General features: G+C 44.9%; 1 protein-coding gene across 3 annotated transcripts in view; it reads left to right on the forward strand.

Moving 5' to 3' along the window:
- The window catches only part of KIF5A (kinesin family member 5A), a 63168-nt gene that overhangs the window by 33378 nt on the left and 15730 nt on the right, over window positions 1–14060 (forward strand). For all 3 annotated transcript variants that reach the window (XM_083486849.1, XM_083486850.1, XM_083486851.1), the window contains exons 8-20: window positions 353–477; window positions 681–785; window positions 3157–3305; window positions 3639–3787; window positions 6219–6394; window positions 6579–6647; window positions 7765–7971; window positions 9203–9349; window positions 10161–10349; window positions 11634–11751; window positions 12348–12406; window positions 12647–12756; window positions 13633–13734. In XM_083486849.1, the coding sequence (XP_083342975.1) occupies window positions 353–477; window positions 681–785; window positions 3157–3305; window positions 3639–3787; window positions 6219–6394; window positions 6579–6647; window positions 7765–7971; window positions 9203–9349; window positions 10161–10349; window positions 11634–11751; window positions 12348–12406; window positions 12647–12756; window positions 13633–13734 (1705 nt within the window). The remainder of the gene's footprint in view (window positions 1–352; window positions 478–680; window positions 786–3156; window positions 3306–3638; window positions 3788–6218; window positions 6395–6578; window positions 6648–7764; window positions 7972–9202; window positions 9350–10160; window positions 10350–11633; window positions 11752–12347; window positions 12407–12646; window positions 12757–13632; window positions 13735–14060) is intronic.

Below are 14060 nucleotides of genomic sequence, written 5' to 3' on the forward strand. Positions count from 1 at the left end.
TGTGCTGGACTATGGTGAGCCTTTGGTTTGATTCACCAGGGCTCCCTCACGTTCATTTCATTCTTCTCTCTGGTCAAATGGCTCTGTGAGTGTTTTTTTCCTAATGCATTGACATCTGTTTTGTCCAGAGACCACAGTGAAAAAGACACAAGTGTGTGTACAGACAATTGGGTAACAACACCTCTATTCTGCCTGTGAAACTATTTACATAATTGAATACCACCCTAGGCCTAGATAGGCATCGAGTTGGGGTATTTTTTTTTCCAGTGCAGGAAATCCCTGCTCAGAATTTCCCTATAGGGAACCGGCTTGGTTCTAGCGCTCCCATGTTCTCACTGTTTTGCCCCTGCAGACATGAATGAACACAGTTCCCGCAGCCACAGCATCTTCCTCATCAACATCAAGCAGGAGAACATGGAGACTGAACAGAAACTGAGTGGGAAGCTTTACCTGGTGGATCTGGCTGGCAGTGAGAAGGTGCTGGGGTTTTTTCAAGGGGGTGTAGGTGCCAGGTATCCCTGGCCCAGTTGTAGAGTCAGGCGAGGTCTAATTTCTCCCATAAACAAAAGATGTAGCTGCCCCATGTTGGAAATCTATACAGATCCCAGCAATGCCTGAAATAATTATACTTATCAACAATTATTCAACACAGTAATCAAGCTTCTCTTTTTTCCTGGCAGGTCAGCAAGACTGGAGCTGAGGGAGCTGTCTTGGATGAGGCCAAGAATATCAACAAGTCCCTGTCAGCGCTTGGCAATGTCATCTCTGCTCTGGCTGAGGGCACGGTGAGCTCTGGCTCCTTGGGAGACAATAGCTTTGCACTACAGTGGTGCCCCGCAAGACGAATGCCTCGCAAGACGGAAAACACGCTAGATGAAAGAGTTTTCCGTTTTGGAGGTGCTTCGCAAAACGAATTTCCTATGGGCTTGCTTCGCAAGACGACAATGTCTTGCGAGTTCCTGCTGGTTTTTTTCCTCCCCCCCCCCTTTCTAAGCCGCTAAGCCTCTTATCAGCTGATCCGATCAGTAGATAAGCCGCTAAAAGCCGCTAAAAGCCGCTAAAAGCCGCTAATAGTGCTAATAGTGCTAATCCGCTAATCTGTCAATGGGCTTGCTTCGCAAGACGAAAAAACCGCTAGATGAAGGGAATCACAGAACGGATTCTTTTCGTCTTGCGAGGCACCACTGTATTTAGACTGGAACACAAAACACATGAAGCCGTTTTGTCTGAGCATGTTCAGCCAGCCTTAAATAGAAGAAACTAGAGCAACATACAACCAGCAATGCTCACCAAGGCAGGGCAACGGTGCTTACCTGACCTCCTGTTTCCTGCTTCACTGTGTCGCCCTGGGAGGGATGAAGCGGTGGAGAGATTGGTGAGGTGCAAATGCGTCTGTTGGAGTGCCAGATTGGCCTCACCAGCCTGTTTGCACCATGCTGACCTTGCCACCACCTCTTCCCTCCTCCTCTCCCTACCAGTACACTGCAAGGACTTGGATAACAGGAAGTAAGCTAAGCCACCTTGTGGACCACTGCTGCATACATCCTGTAAGCTCTCCACAAGAGACTTGTATATCCTGCAGGCTGCTATTAGAGCTCTGAGAGTTTCCCACAGAGGTAAGTGTGTAAATGTGGAGGCAAATGTGTTGCATTCAGGCACAGGAAAAGAACAGTGGGCAGTCTCCTTAACTACAGCCCAGCTTTCAGATACCCACTTAGACCAGGATAAACCCTGCTGCAGGCTTGTGTTGGGAGGTCTGTCAGAGACAGACATAGGTATATAACCTAGTAAGTAAGTAAGTAAGTAAGTAAGTAAGTAAGTAAGTAAATAAATAAAGTCACCAACATCTGTATATAGCCTAAATTTAGTAGTCAAAGTTCAACAGACAAAGCAGCAAACTAGTTAAGATCCAGAATCAACAAGGTGTTATATCATTAAATCTCTGTATTATTATCTGAAGGTAGTTGGAAACATAACCAATATACAAGTGGATGTTATCTTGAATTGTCTCTCAGCAGCAAAAATATTGGTACCATGATATTTGAAGAGAGCACATATGCTTTCTGTTAACTGGAAAACAGCAAGAATGTGAAAATTAACTGATTATGCAAGGTTTCAAGAGGGAATGTTCTCCACCATGGATTCATGGCAAAGGCAACAGGTGCTTGTGAGATTTAAGGTATAGGGGATTTAAGGTATAGAGGTTCTACAGTTGTGGGGAGTTCCCCCTTAGGATATGTTTTCTATTAAAAAAACCCCAAATAAATTAAATTCTGCAAACCTTTGATTCTCCCAAACCTGTTGACCCCTCTGCCTTGTGTATGGATTGTGCCATTTGGCTATATGGACTGGCACTTTGAGATCACTATGAATATACAATCCTAGAATTGTAGAGTTGGAAGGAACCCAAGAGTCATTCACTCCAACCTCACGCAATGGAGGAATCTCAACTAAGTATCCATGACAGATGGGCCTCTTTTTGCTTAAAAACCTCCATTGAACAATGATCACTGGTCAACAACTATAATGAGCTAGAAGCCATTTTGAAACCAATGGTTAAAATCAGTGCAGTTTTGAAAGGTTCGGTCTGGCATCTTGATTTAAAATGGTTCCCAATTGTATACATAGATGAAAACCTGCTGTTTTATCTTACGAACCATCATGCAAACTTTGGGTTACAATATCTTTTTTAATTACTTTTTATAATTTTTATTAACAATTTCAACATAACAAATTATCAAAACAAACCATCTTCATTAATTTACCCCCTCCCCCCTCTCCCCAGTGAACCCTCCCTCCCCTCCAACACTTCCCTCAGCTCCTCTCTCTGATTTCTCAACTCATGTTTTTCTCTGCATTCTGTAAAATGGGTTACAATATCTTAAGAGGTTTATTCAAATGCATATTGAATAAACAAAAAAAGCAACTTTCCAAAATATATAGTAGATTAACTACCATTGGTTGAGAAATATCCAAATTTTTATGGATAAATTTATATTCAGTAGTAGATTGATTCCAAAATGACTTGGGTAAAATGAATTTTCCTTTTCCTTCTAAGAGGGTGCCGTGGAGTGTTTTGGGGTGTCTAGTGGCCAGTTTTGCCCGTGCATGAATACCAGTAATTCAAATGTGCCTGCTTCGTATTGTCTTATGCAGAAGAGCTACGTGCCCTACCGGGACAGCAAGATGACTCGCATCCTCCAGGATTCCCTTGGTGGAAACTGCCGCACGACCATGTTCATCTGCTGCTCACCTTCCAGCTACAATGATGCCGAGACCAAATCTACACTCATGTTTGGGCAGAGGTAACTACCCAGCCACATCCTACTCCTTTCATTGAGTTCAGGAAAAGAGAAAAAATGAATGTTGCTCAAAATGTTGCAGGTCTTAGAAACACACACAGTTTTCCTTCAGGCACAGGGAATTTAAGAGCAAAAGTTTGGGGGAAAGTAGATTTTTACCTGGCAAGGCAAAATTCCTAATCACTTGGAATATATGGGGTCTGCACTATAGCTGGAAATTTAGCTAACAATAATTCCTTCTCTGCAGGGAGCCCTGTATCTCTGTGAAGGGTATTTGGCATCCCTAACACAACTATCTGCGTAAAGGATCTTACACTTAGTTCTGCCCCACTGCAGGGCCAAGACAATCAAGAATACAGCATCGGTGAATCTGGAACTGACAGCTGAGCAGTGGAAGAAGAAGTTTGAGAAGGAGAAGGAGAAGAACAAGGTCCTGAAGGAGACAATTGCCAAGCTGGAGGCTGAGCTAGGGCGCTGGCGCAATGGTGAGCAGGAAATCTGCAGGCTGTGTTTGGATTGCAGTTCAATCTACTTCTGTTGCATCTTTTTAAGAAGGCATGGGACTTTCTTTCTTTTTTATAATGTTTCTTATTAGTTTTCTTACATTTTACAAATTGTTCCATTTCTTACTAACAAATAACAGACACACACACAAAATTGAAGAAAATAGGAAAATAATAAAAAAGGAAGAACACACATACTGTCAGGGGACCAGTCCTGACACATACATCCATAAGTTTTTAAAAGAAAACTTATGCCACCATATTCTGAATTTCCAATTACTTAGCTTTCCCAATAGACTTCCATCTTCCTCAATGCAAGATAATCCTCTGTCTTATCTTTTTGTTAATCTGCTTCTTTGGTCATGTCCTCGTTTTCTCTTTTATCTATATGCTATATTTATAATCTGTCTTGTAATTTGCAAAATTTAATCAAAGCATGTCCAGGTTTTTACTTGGGGACAATTTTTAAAAAAATATTCTTTATAAGTTTCCCACTCCTTTTTGAACTTTTGGTTTGGCTGTCTCCTAATTGTCTCTGTCATTTTTGTCAATTCCAGATAATCAAAGAATTTATCCTGCCACTCCTCTTTTGCTGGTACTGATTCTCCTTTTCATTTTTTGGCAATCAGTATTCTCGTTGCTGTTGTAGAATATAGAAATATTCTCCTTTTTTCATCTGGAATATCTGAATCTAAAATACCCAAGAGGAAGGCTGCTGGTTTCTTTATAAAAGTTTGCTTAAACATTTTTTTTCAATTCCTCATAAATAATATCCCAGAAATTCTTAATTTTTTTGCAGCCCCACCACATATGAAGCAATGTCCCTTCTTCCTGTTTACACCTCCAGCAAGTATTAGATCTCATTTTATACATTTTGGCCAGTTTGCTGGGGGTTAATTACCTATAGAACGTCTTCAAGAAATTTTCCTTTAGTGGATAACAGGCTGTAAATTTCCATTCTTTATTCCATAAGCTTTCTCATGCTGATGATTGGATATTCTTGCCAAAATCTTTTGCCCACTTAATCATTACTTCTTTCACCTCTTCATCTTTCACCTCCCACTCTCAAAGAAGCTTGTATATTCTAGATATTACTCGTTTCTTATTTTGTATTAATTCTTTATCTAATTTTGATTCTTCTGTTGCAAAACCATTTTTCCTGTCTATCTTAAAAGCCTCATTTAATTGGGAATATTGTAGCCAGTCTGTTTGGTGATGTCTGATTTCTTCAAATTTTTTCACTTACAATTGATTATCTTCTTCTAATAGGCCTTTGTACATGGCCCAGTTTGTTTCCATATTTTTTCTTTTCTCTGCAATGGCCTCCAGAGGGGATAGCCACCAGGGAGTTTTTGGTTCCGATACATCTTTATACTTCTCCCATAACTTATATAGTGACTTCCTTATGATATGATTCAGGAAGCCTCTATGAATTTTACCTTTTTCATATCTCAGGTAGGCATGCCACCCAAAGCGATTATCGAAACCTTCCAAATCTAGTAAATCTGAGTTCTGCAATGTCATCCATTATTTTAGCCAACATAAGCAAGCCGATTCGTAATAAAGTTTCAGGTCTTTCAAGGGACACATCGCCATCCACATCCACCCCATGTATTTGGAGTGGGAGGTGTCCTCTGGCACAAGTGGGCTTGTTCTTGTTGAAAGTTTTCCCTTTGGGAAACTTCCCCACCTTCTTTTAAAATGATACAGTAATAATTGCACATCCTCCCATCATACCAGCAGCCATCCCACAGACCAAAATTGTGGTGGTGGAGAAATACTTGTAGCAAGAATTATGACCACGTCTGCATCTGGGGACAACCACAGCTGATCTTTGCTCCCAGCAACCTAATATCAGTTTCTTTCAAAACATAGTTCCAGTTACAGATAGGTAGCCGTGTTGGTCTGCCATAGTCAAAATAAAAAAATTCCTTCCAGTAGCACCTTAAAGACCAACTAAAGACTTAGTTGGTCTTTAAGGTGCTACTGGAAGGAATTTTTTTATTTTCAAAACATAGTACAACATTCCACACAAGCAATTTGTTACAGCACTACTAACAGTGTAACATTTTAGATTCACTGTAAAATAGGTGGTATTGATTACTAGAACACATATAAGTTGATATTGTTTAAGTTGAAATAAATAAACTAGAGTCATATATGATAGCACTTTTCAGGGCACTTGGGTATTAATACAAAATATAACCACCTTCCAATTCTTCAAAGTGCCAAAGGCACAAAATAGCAAACAGATTTCTTAGAATAGGAGTGGCCAATGTTGTGGGGCGGCACCTCGGAGCTGCCTTCATGACAGCATCCAAATAAGGTGCTGCTGCTTATTTAAATCATGTGGGGATGGGACACAATTAGGTTTTTTATTATTTTAATTGCTTTTTTTAAACAATCCTCCCAGGTGAGAATGTCCCAGAAACAGAGCAGCTGAGTGATGATGAGAAGGTGGTGCCTGATACCTGTGATGAGATGCCTATGAATGACAACAACTCCTCCATTGTCATCCGGATCTCAGATGAGGAGCGGCACAAGTATGAGGAGGAAATCCGCAAACTCTACAAGCAACTTGATGACAAGGTCTGAGGCCTCCCCTCCTTCCTTTATGCTGTTCAGCCGCCCCTCCCCCTCGGGTCGCTTGAACAGTTGAAATTCAACCCTCACCTCAGACCCTGAACCTTTCTCTCCATGCCTGGTATCTTGTGTCTGTGGCAGAGCACGTGGTGGACACCACCACTGACATGTTTGTTTCCTCTCCATCCAGGATGATGAAATCAATCAGCAGAGCCAACTGATGGAGAAGCTCAAGCAGCAGATGCTGGACCAAGAGGAGGTGAGCAGTGCTGTATGTGTTTGTTTACAAGAGCTTGCTTCTATGTTGACATGTATGTACATGCATGCTGGTGTGAACTTTGTCTCTCTCCTTGCTATGTTCTTTCTATTGAGTATATCATCTTTATACTTGCATGCTGCATTCATATCTGACCCTTCCTTCAAGGTGCCCCTTCCTATTTTGCCTTCACAAGAACCCCGTGAGGTAGCTTAGGCTGGGGATTTGAACTCTGGTACAGTGGTGCCTCGCAAGACGAAATTAATTCGTTCCACGAGTTTTTTCATCTAGCGAATTTTTCGTCTTGCGAAGCACGGTGTCGGGAAAGTTTTGGAAAAGCTTCAAAAATCACCAAAGTCTTCAAAAACCTCAAAAAAGGCTACCACACCGCGTTCTATGAGTTGCTCCTTGAAGTCAAGTCGCAACTGTATTAACAGTGTTAAGAAAAAGGAAACAAACTTGCAAGACGTTTTCGTCTTTCGAAGCAAGCCCATAGGGAAATTCGTCTTGCGAAGCAGCTCAAAAAACGCAAAACCCTTTCGTCTAGCGAGTTTTTCATCTTGCGAGGCATTCGTCTTGCGGGGCACCACTGTATTCCAGTCCAATATGCTAACCGCTACCCCATTCCAGCTTGCATGCATTCTCTCTCATGCTCACTCTCTTTCTCTTCATCTTCGGGCTCGTCCACACTTACCGTTGTGCCACATTTCTAGGCACCTGTCTGAGCACACTTTTTTTTTGCCCTGGAGCTTTCTCCTCAAATACTCACTCTTTACCACTGAATCAGAACAAATGACAATCCATGGAAAATCTGCATTGCCCTTTGTCCCAATTCAGAATTAAAAAGTGGATTTTCCTGGGGAAAGTGGCATGGCAAAACAAAAAAGCACTTGGACACAGATTGGGAAAGAGTAGAGCTGTGTGTAGAAAGCATGGGGTAAGTGGACGAGCTCTCTCTCTCGACACTCCTCGATCTAGCTCTGTTCAGATGCCTGTCTATCCCACATCATCGCTATTTGGGCCTCCTGTTCAGTCCGTCTTGCTTCTTTCTTGACTGCCCTTGACAACTTTTGGCCTACTGGGTCCTTCCTTATCCCATTCTCTGCCTCTTCCCCACCAGCTGCTAATGTCAACTCGTGGGGACAATGAAAAGGTGCAGCGTGAGCTCAGCCACTTGCAGTCAGAGAACGACTCAGCCAAGGAGGAGGTCAAGGAGGTGCTGCAAGCTCTGGAAGAGCTGGCTGTCAACTACGACCAGAAGTCCCAGGAGGTAGAAGAGAAAAACCAGCAGAATCAGCTGCTGGTGGATGAGCTGTCCCAGAAGGTGGTAAGTGCTGGGATGCCAGGTCCTTCCTTGGGGTTAGTAAACCTTGAGGTCCCTTGGTAGAGGAGGATCAGGAGCACATTGAATCTTGGCTTAGTCCTCAAGAGTATAGTGTGTGTGTGTGTGTGTGTGTGTGCACGCATATACTCTGCAATTCTGCAAAAGCATAGGAAAAGTGCACAGTGCAGAACTGGGTGAATTCACCTTCCTGAAAATTTCAGCTTTTAAAATAAGAATCAAGTATCTACCCCTTATGGCTGCAAAAATATTCTTGAAAGCATCTGACCAATGTCTGCTAAAATCTCTAGAGTCTGAAGAGCACTTAAATAAAATTTCCTGTTGTTGGGGATTCAGTCCTCCACATAGCACCTTACTCCTCAGCATAACTAGTACTAGCAGTATAAATTACTCAAAACAGTAAAAAAGAAAAACTATTAAGAGTATGAGAATCTGGAGCTTGATTTGCATAATTTATACAGATTGCAGAATTCATTTATTCTTGGTGCAGAATGATAATCTTTCTTCTTTCAAGTGTAGAATGTACTCAGTCCTGCCTTTGAGTGAACTCACAACAGTCTTTCAGTGAGGCAGAGCAGAGCAGAGAAAGCCCCCATTCACCCTTAGTCTTCTGATTGCTGAGGCACTTCAATTTAGATCCAATTTCAGGTCCATTGCTTTCAGCCAAGCGCTCCTTGCAAGTGCTCCTTTGAAGGCTTTGTCCAGTGGCGGACGTTGGGTTCTCAAATTTCAGTGGCATCCTGCGAGACGCTAAAATTCAGTGCTCCTCCACCTCACACAGTTCTACAGCATTGTTTTGGTGCCCCCTGCAGTGCGACACCCAGTGCGACTGCACCTGTCACACTACACTAAAACTGCCTCTGTTTGTCCTGCAACATGTGAATCAAGAGTTCCGTAGAAAATGTTGACCTAAACTTTCAGGAATGGATTGTACTAGCATTGTGATACGGCATTTATTTCCCTCCGAGACTTGTGTTTGCAGAATCTGGTCCACTTCAAATGACAGAGCTGGGAGGGAAGCTTTAACCCAGCCTTTGCCAACCTGCTGTCCTGCAGTTGTTCTGGACTACGACTCACATTGCCCTCGCCATCCCATCAGACTCTGCTGGTGGGAGTTGTAGCCTAACCCTTTATCCTGCCAAAAGAGAGGGTTCTGTGTTTGCAAACCAGAAGTTCCATTTTCTTGGGTTGGCTGAACCATCTTCTCACCCTGCAGGCCACCATGCTGTCCTTGGAATCAGAATTGCAGCGCTTGCAGGAGTTCAGCGCGCATCAGCGCAAGCGCATTGCTGAGGTCCTCAATGGCCTCATGAAGGATCTGAGCGAGTTCAGCGTCATCGTGGGCAATGGTGAGATCAAGCTGGTAAGAAAGAGGGGAGACACTTGGGAAGAACACCTGCTGAGAATATACAATATTGTATGTATTATGGACCTGCAAGAGATTCCTAGCTTCAGCATTGGCCCTTCCCAATTTTACTTTTATTACAGAAAATAGCAACACAAGGGTTAACTGGAGTTGATGGTGCCACCTCTGGGCAGGCTGGTACTATAACTGTGTGTTAAGCTGTGAGGCGGGATTTCTACATACCAGGTCTGAAAAGAAACAGGACAACCTGGAAAACCATTGGAATCCGAGTGTTGTATCAAGTGTTAGCCTTAGAGTAAAACTCACTGAAATTAATAGACATGGCTAACTTAGGCCCATTAATTTCAATAGTTCTCCTCTGAGTTAAACCATTCCCAGTCCAAAAAGAGGGAATGAAGGGTGGCAAATCCATATTAAATAGCTAATGTGGAAGCAACCAGTTTGAATGGCTCTGCTTCCAAGGGTCATGTGGTTGAACTGTGTGCCCCAGACAGTGGCTGCTTCAACACTGTCGGTATGTTGCAGGGTGGTTTTCAGCCATATCCCAGCAAATTTAGGGTATTCAATTAAACTGGTTTTGGTGCTCTTGTCCATCAAGCCCACTTTTTAAAAAATGAACTTTTTGTGGTAAGGAAAATGATAGGAAAATGCCCCGGGAATCATGGGATAACAATTGCTTGAAGTGATGATTTATACCCTACGGGCAGACATTTTGAAAAAGAGTCAGGGTGAATGCTCAGCAAACAGATCTGGCTGGAAGAGGCTGGTCAATGTCTTCATACCCACTCTCCCTCTCCCCCATTCTCAGCCAGTCGAGATCAGTGGTGCCATTGAGGAGGAATTCACCGTTGCCCGGCTCTACATCAGCAAGATCAAATCGGAGGTGAAGTCTGTTGTGAAGCGCTGCCGGCAACTGGAGGGACTGCAAGTCGAGTGTCACCGCAAGATGGAGGTGACAGGGCGAGAACTGTCATCCTGCCAGCTCCTCATCTCTCAGGTCAGACCTGTGGGAGCCAGGACAGAAGAACTGCAGTCATGGGGAAGTGGGGCTTTGAGAATGTGGAACAAGTTAGGGAACCTTTTTTGGCTTGGCAGGCCAGACCTTTATTTTCCTGCCCCAACCTTGACAGGTTGGTGATCCTGCCCACCATTCAAAGCTGGCCTGTGCAAGGAGATTGTGATCAAGGAGGACTGATCTGCTTTCTGAAGGGTGCACCAAGAGTGCCATCATGGGGAAGTCCCTTGCAAATCCAAACCAAGTGGATTGAACTCCTCATGCATCTGCAGATGTATGAGGAGTTAAATCCTGTTTCCTGCTGCATGAGCAGCCAACCAGCCATGTCTCTACTGCTACACACCTGACAACAGGTGTGGGGCAGCTGGATGTGGTTTGGAGAAAATGGCCTCACAAGCTGATTGGGCCAGATCTGACCTGCGGACTGAAGATTCCCCACCCCTGAGGTAGAAGGATTGTGGGGAGGCCCTCAGTGTTTCCCAATACTAAAAAACAAAAACATCCGGAAGCATAGGCACTGATTGCCCTTACCTCGACCCAGGGAGACAGGCTGGGCTTTGCTTTGATCCAGGGCAAATGGGGGCAGCTAGGGTAGTGCATCTTTCTCTAATTCAAGAGCAGTGGTGGGGCTCCTGTGGTCCTCCAAGTGCTGCTGGACTCCCAACTCCTGCCAGCATGGTTAGCAGTCAGGGATGATAGGAGCCTTAATCACTTGAGGGCCCACAAGTTCCCCCTTGCCTGTTCTAGATCCTTATAAACCAGAGTGCAAAAGGAAAGTAAATCTGACCAAGAAGATATCTGACTTAACAGGCTTCCTCTTTCCTCCTAGTGGGGGCAGGAAGGAGATCACTTATAAGGTGGTTCCATCTCATCTGCTCAGGTGACTTCTACCTAATTCTAGCAGCTTTTGTGGTCTTGGATGAGTTCCTTTCCAATTCAGAGAAAGCATTCCAGCAGGGTTGGATCCGTTAGCTTACCTCTCAGCTGAAAGGGATACATTTGGTTGCATTCCACAAAACTCATGTGAGGACTTTGAAAGCCATTGCACACTCAGGTTTGCTGTGGGGTGCACCCTTGACAGTAGCTTCAACCTTGCTCTCTGAGAAATATGCTAACACCTATTCGCTGTCCTGTCCTGACCATGGGGCATGGCAGGTGCTGTAGGGTGGCTCAAGGTCAAACTGGATATGCTGTTAAATGCACCTTTGTATTTGATGTACCTGTAAAAGTTATCTCTTGCTTGTTCTTCTCCCTGCAACCCCCCAGCATGAGGCAAAGATCCGCTCACTCACGGAGTACATGCAGAGTGTGGAGCTGAAGAAGAGGAACCTGGAGGAATCCTATGACACTCTGAGTGAAGAGCTAGCTAAACTGCAAGCCCAAGGTTAGGCTATGCCTTGGCTTATAGCTGATGCAGAACATGTGAATGGTTGCAACATTTGTGCCAGAAAATGGTGTGTGTGTGTGTGTGTGTGTGAGAGAGAGAGAGAGAGAGAGAGAGAGAGAGAGAGAGAGAGAGAAAGAAAGAAAGAAAGAAAGAAAGAAAGAAAGAAAGAAAGAAAGAAAGAAAGAAAGACGGAGACAGCTGCTTAATGTGGTTGACTGTTAAAAGCAGAATCCTTGATCATCTGATTACACTGGGGTCTGCAATCTAGTTTGCTGACAAGCAACCTTCAGCAGATTCAAGCGCTTTTTTTCATTTTCAAAGTGTTTTATGGTGTTCATTGTTTACCCTCACAACAACCCTGTGAGGCAGGCCATTTTAATTTCCACTGTACAGATGAGCTAGCTGATTAGTTGTGTTATTCTTTAAATGGACATGGACTCCACCCCATGGCTGCACAGAGGCTGAGAGATTAAGCTGTGACAGTGACTTGCATGCTCAAGAGGTCACAGGGTAAATTCAAGGGATAGGATGGCCATGTCTCTAATTCTGGCTGTACCCCAAGGATTATTTTTCCTCCTCCTTCTCTTTCACAGAGACTGTTCATGAAGTGGGCAAGGAGAAGGACTTGATCCAGGATACAGATGAAGTGAAGGTTCGTATCACAGCAGTGGCCTGCCTGGTTCAATCCCCGGCGTCTCCAGGCAGGGCCGAGGTAGCCCCCTGAAGAGCCACTGCTAGTCAGCGTGGACATTACTGAGTTTAGATACACCAATGATCTGAATCAGAATAAAGAAGCTTCCTCTTTACTTGTGGAAAGGATACAAGGTGTGTGCTGCCATGTTCCTGGGTTTGTCTTTCTGCCTTTCTGACCTGTTTCATCCCTATCACACAGAAGGCCCTGGAAGTGCAACTGGAGAGCCACCGTGAGGCCCACCACAAACAGCTGGCGCGACTGCGTGATGAGATCAACCAGAAGCAGAAGATCATCGATGAGCTCAAGGAGTGAGTCATCCTGAGGATGGGCCAAGTCTCTTCCATGGGTGGGATGTGGTTCACCATGTAGGGTGGGTGAGTCACGTGATGAGACAGGCTGTGCAGAAGCTGGGAGACTTGGCGTACTAGCAGGGCCTGGGTGGGGGGCTGTTGTGGGCTGGAGCTGAGGCAAGGCTTGGAAGGTCTGGGCTTCTGTGAGAAGCGGAGGAGACAAACCAACCACGGCCACGTAGCTTATAAGAGGTAAGAACCAGAAGGAAAGTCAGAACCAGGAGCGAGGCAAGAGCCACTTTGGGGCTAATGGCAATGCAGCTCAAAGCTGTTGTGGTGTGTGGGATGCAAGTCCATGCCCCTAGTGTGATATAAAGCTAGCTGAGTGGAGGTGTTTAGGAAGCACATATCCAATAAGGAGCTCCAGGCGGTGAGTTCAGGGCTTGAGCCAGGCTCTCACAGCTTGGGACATATGTGCACCACAAACTTGAACCAATTTTACATGTGATTGTTCCCCCTTCTAAGAGTTGGAGTTCTGACAAGGAAGCTGGGATTGACCAACCCCCTCCCCCTGAAACAAAACACCCTCCACTGCCCAAAGTTTAGGGGGGGGGTGGTTTAACCTAGTTAAAAATCAGGTTGTCAGGGCTAGGAATGTGTCCAAGACTGGTAGCAGTGGAAAGGCTTAAGCAGTGGGTGAGTCAAGCATCATCATCTGTGCTTTGTCCCAATTTGGGGGCTCTCAAGGACTGCAGGCCAGGGCTCTTTCGTCTCTCTCTGCCTCAAGCATTTAACATTTGTTTCCTGTGTTTAAGAAAGCACGGGAGTCAAGTGACGTGTTTGCTGTCCCTGTGTTAGTGTCCCTGTTTTTCTCTCTATTCTATCCCTGCTTAGCTTGAACCAGAAATTAGAGCTTGAACTGGAGAAACTGCGTGCTGACTATGAGAAACTCAAGAGTGAGGAACAGGAGAAATCCCAGAAGCTACAGGAGCTGACGTGAGAAGACCCTCCTGCCCTCCTTTTCCCTGACACTTTCAGCGGACTCTGCTCATCCCAACCAAGGAGCCATAGGCGCCGACTCCATGGGGCTTGAGGGGGCTCGAGCCCCCTCAAAAAAAAATTTGGGGGGGCTCAGCCCCCCCAATAATCTCGGGCGGGCGCCCTTCCAGCAGAGCGCCGCCGCCGTCCCCCGCCTCCTCCTCACCTGCTCCTTCGCCAGCCAGCCAGCCGCGCGCCCTAATCGGAGGCACTGCCGGAAATCCCGCGAGAACAGGGGAATCCCGACTGGCCACACCTCCCAGCCAGCCAATCGGCTGGCTGGG

Source organism: Podarcis liolepis, assembly GCF_965112155.1.
Source record: "Podarcis liolepis genome assembly, chromosome: 2".
Lineage (NCBI taxonomy): Eukaryota > Metazoa > Chordata > Lepidosauria > Squamata > Lacertidae > Podarcis > Podarcis liolepis.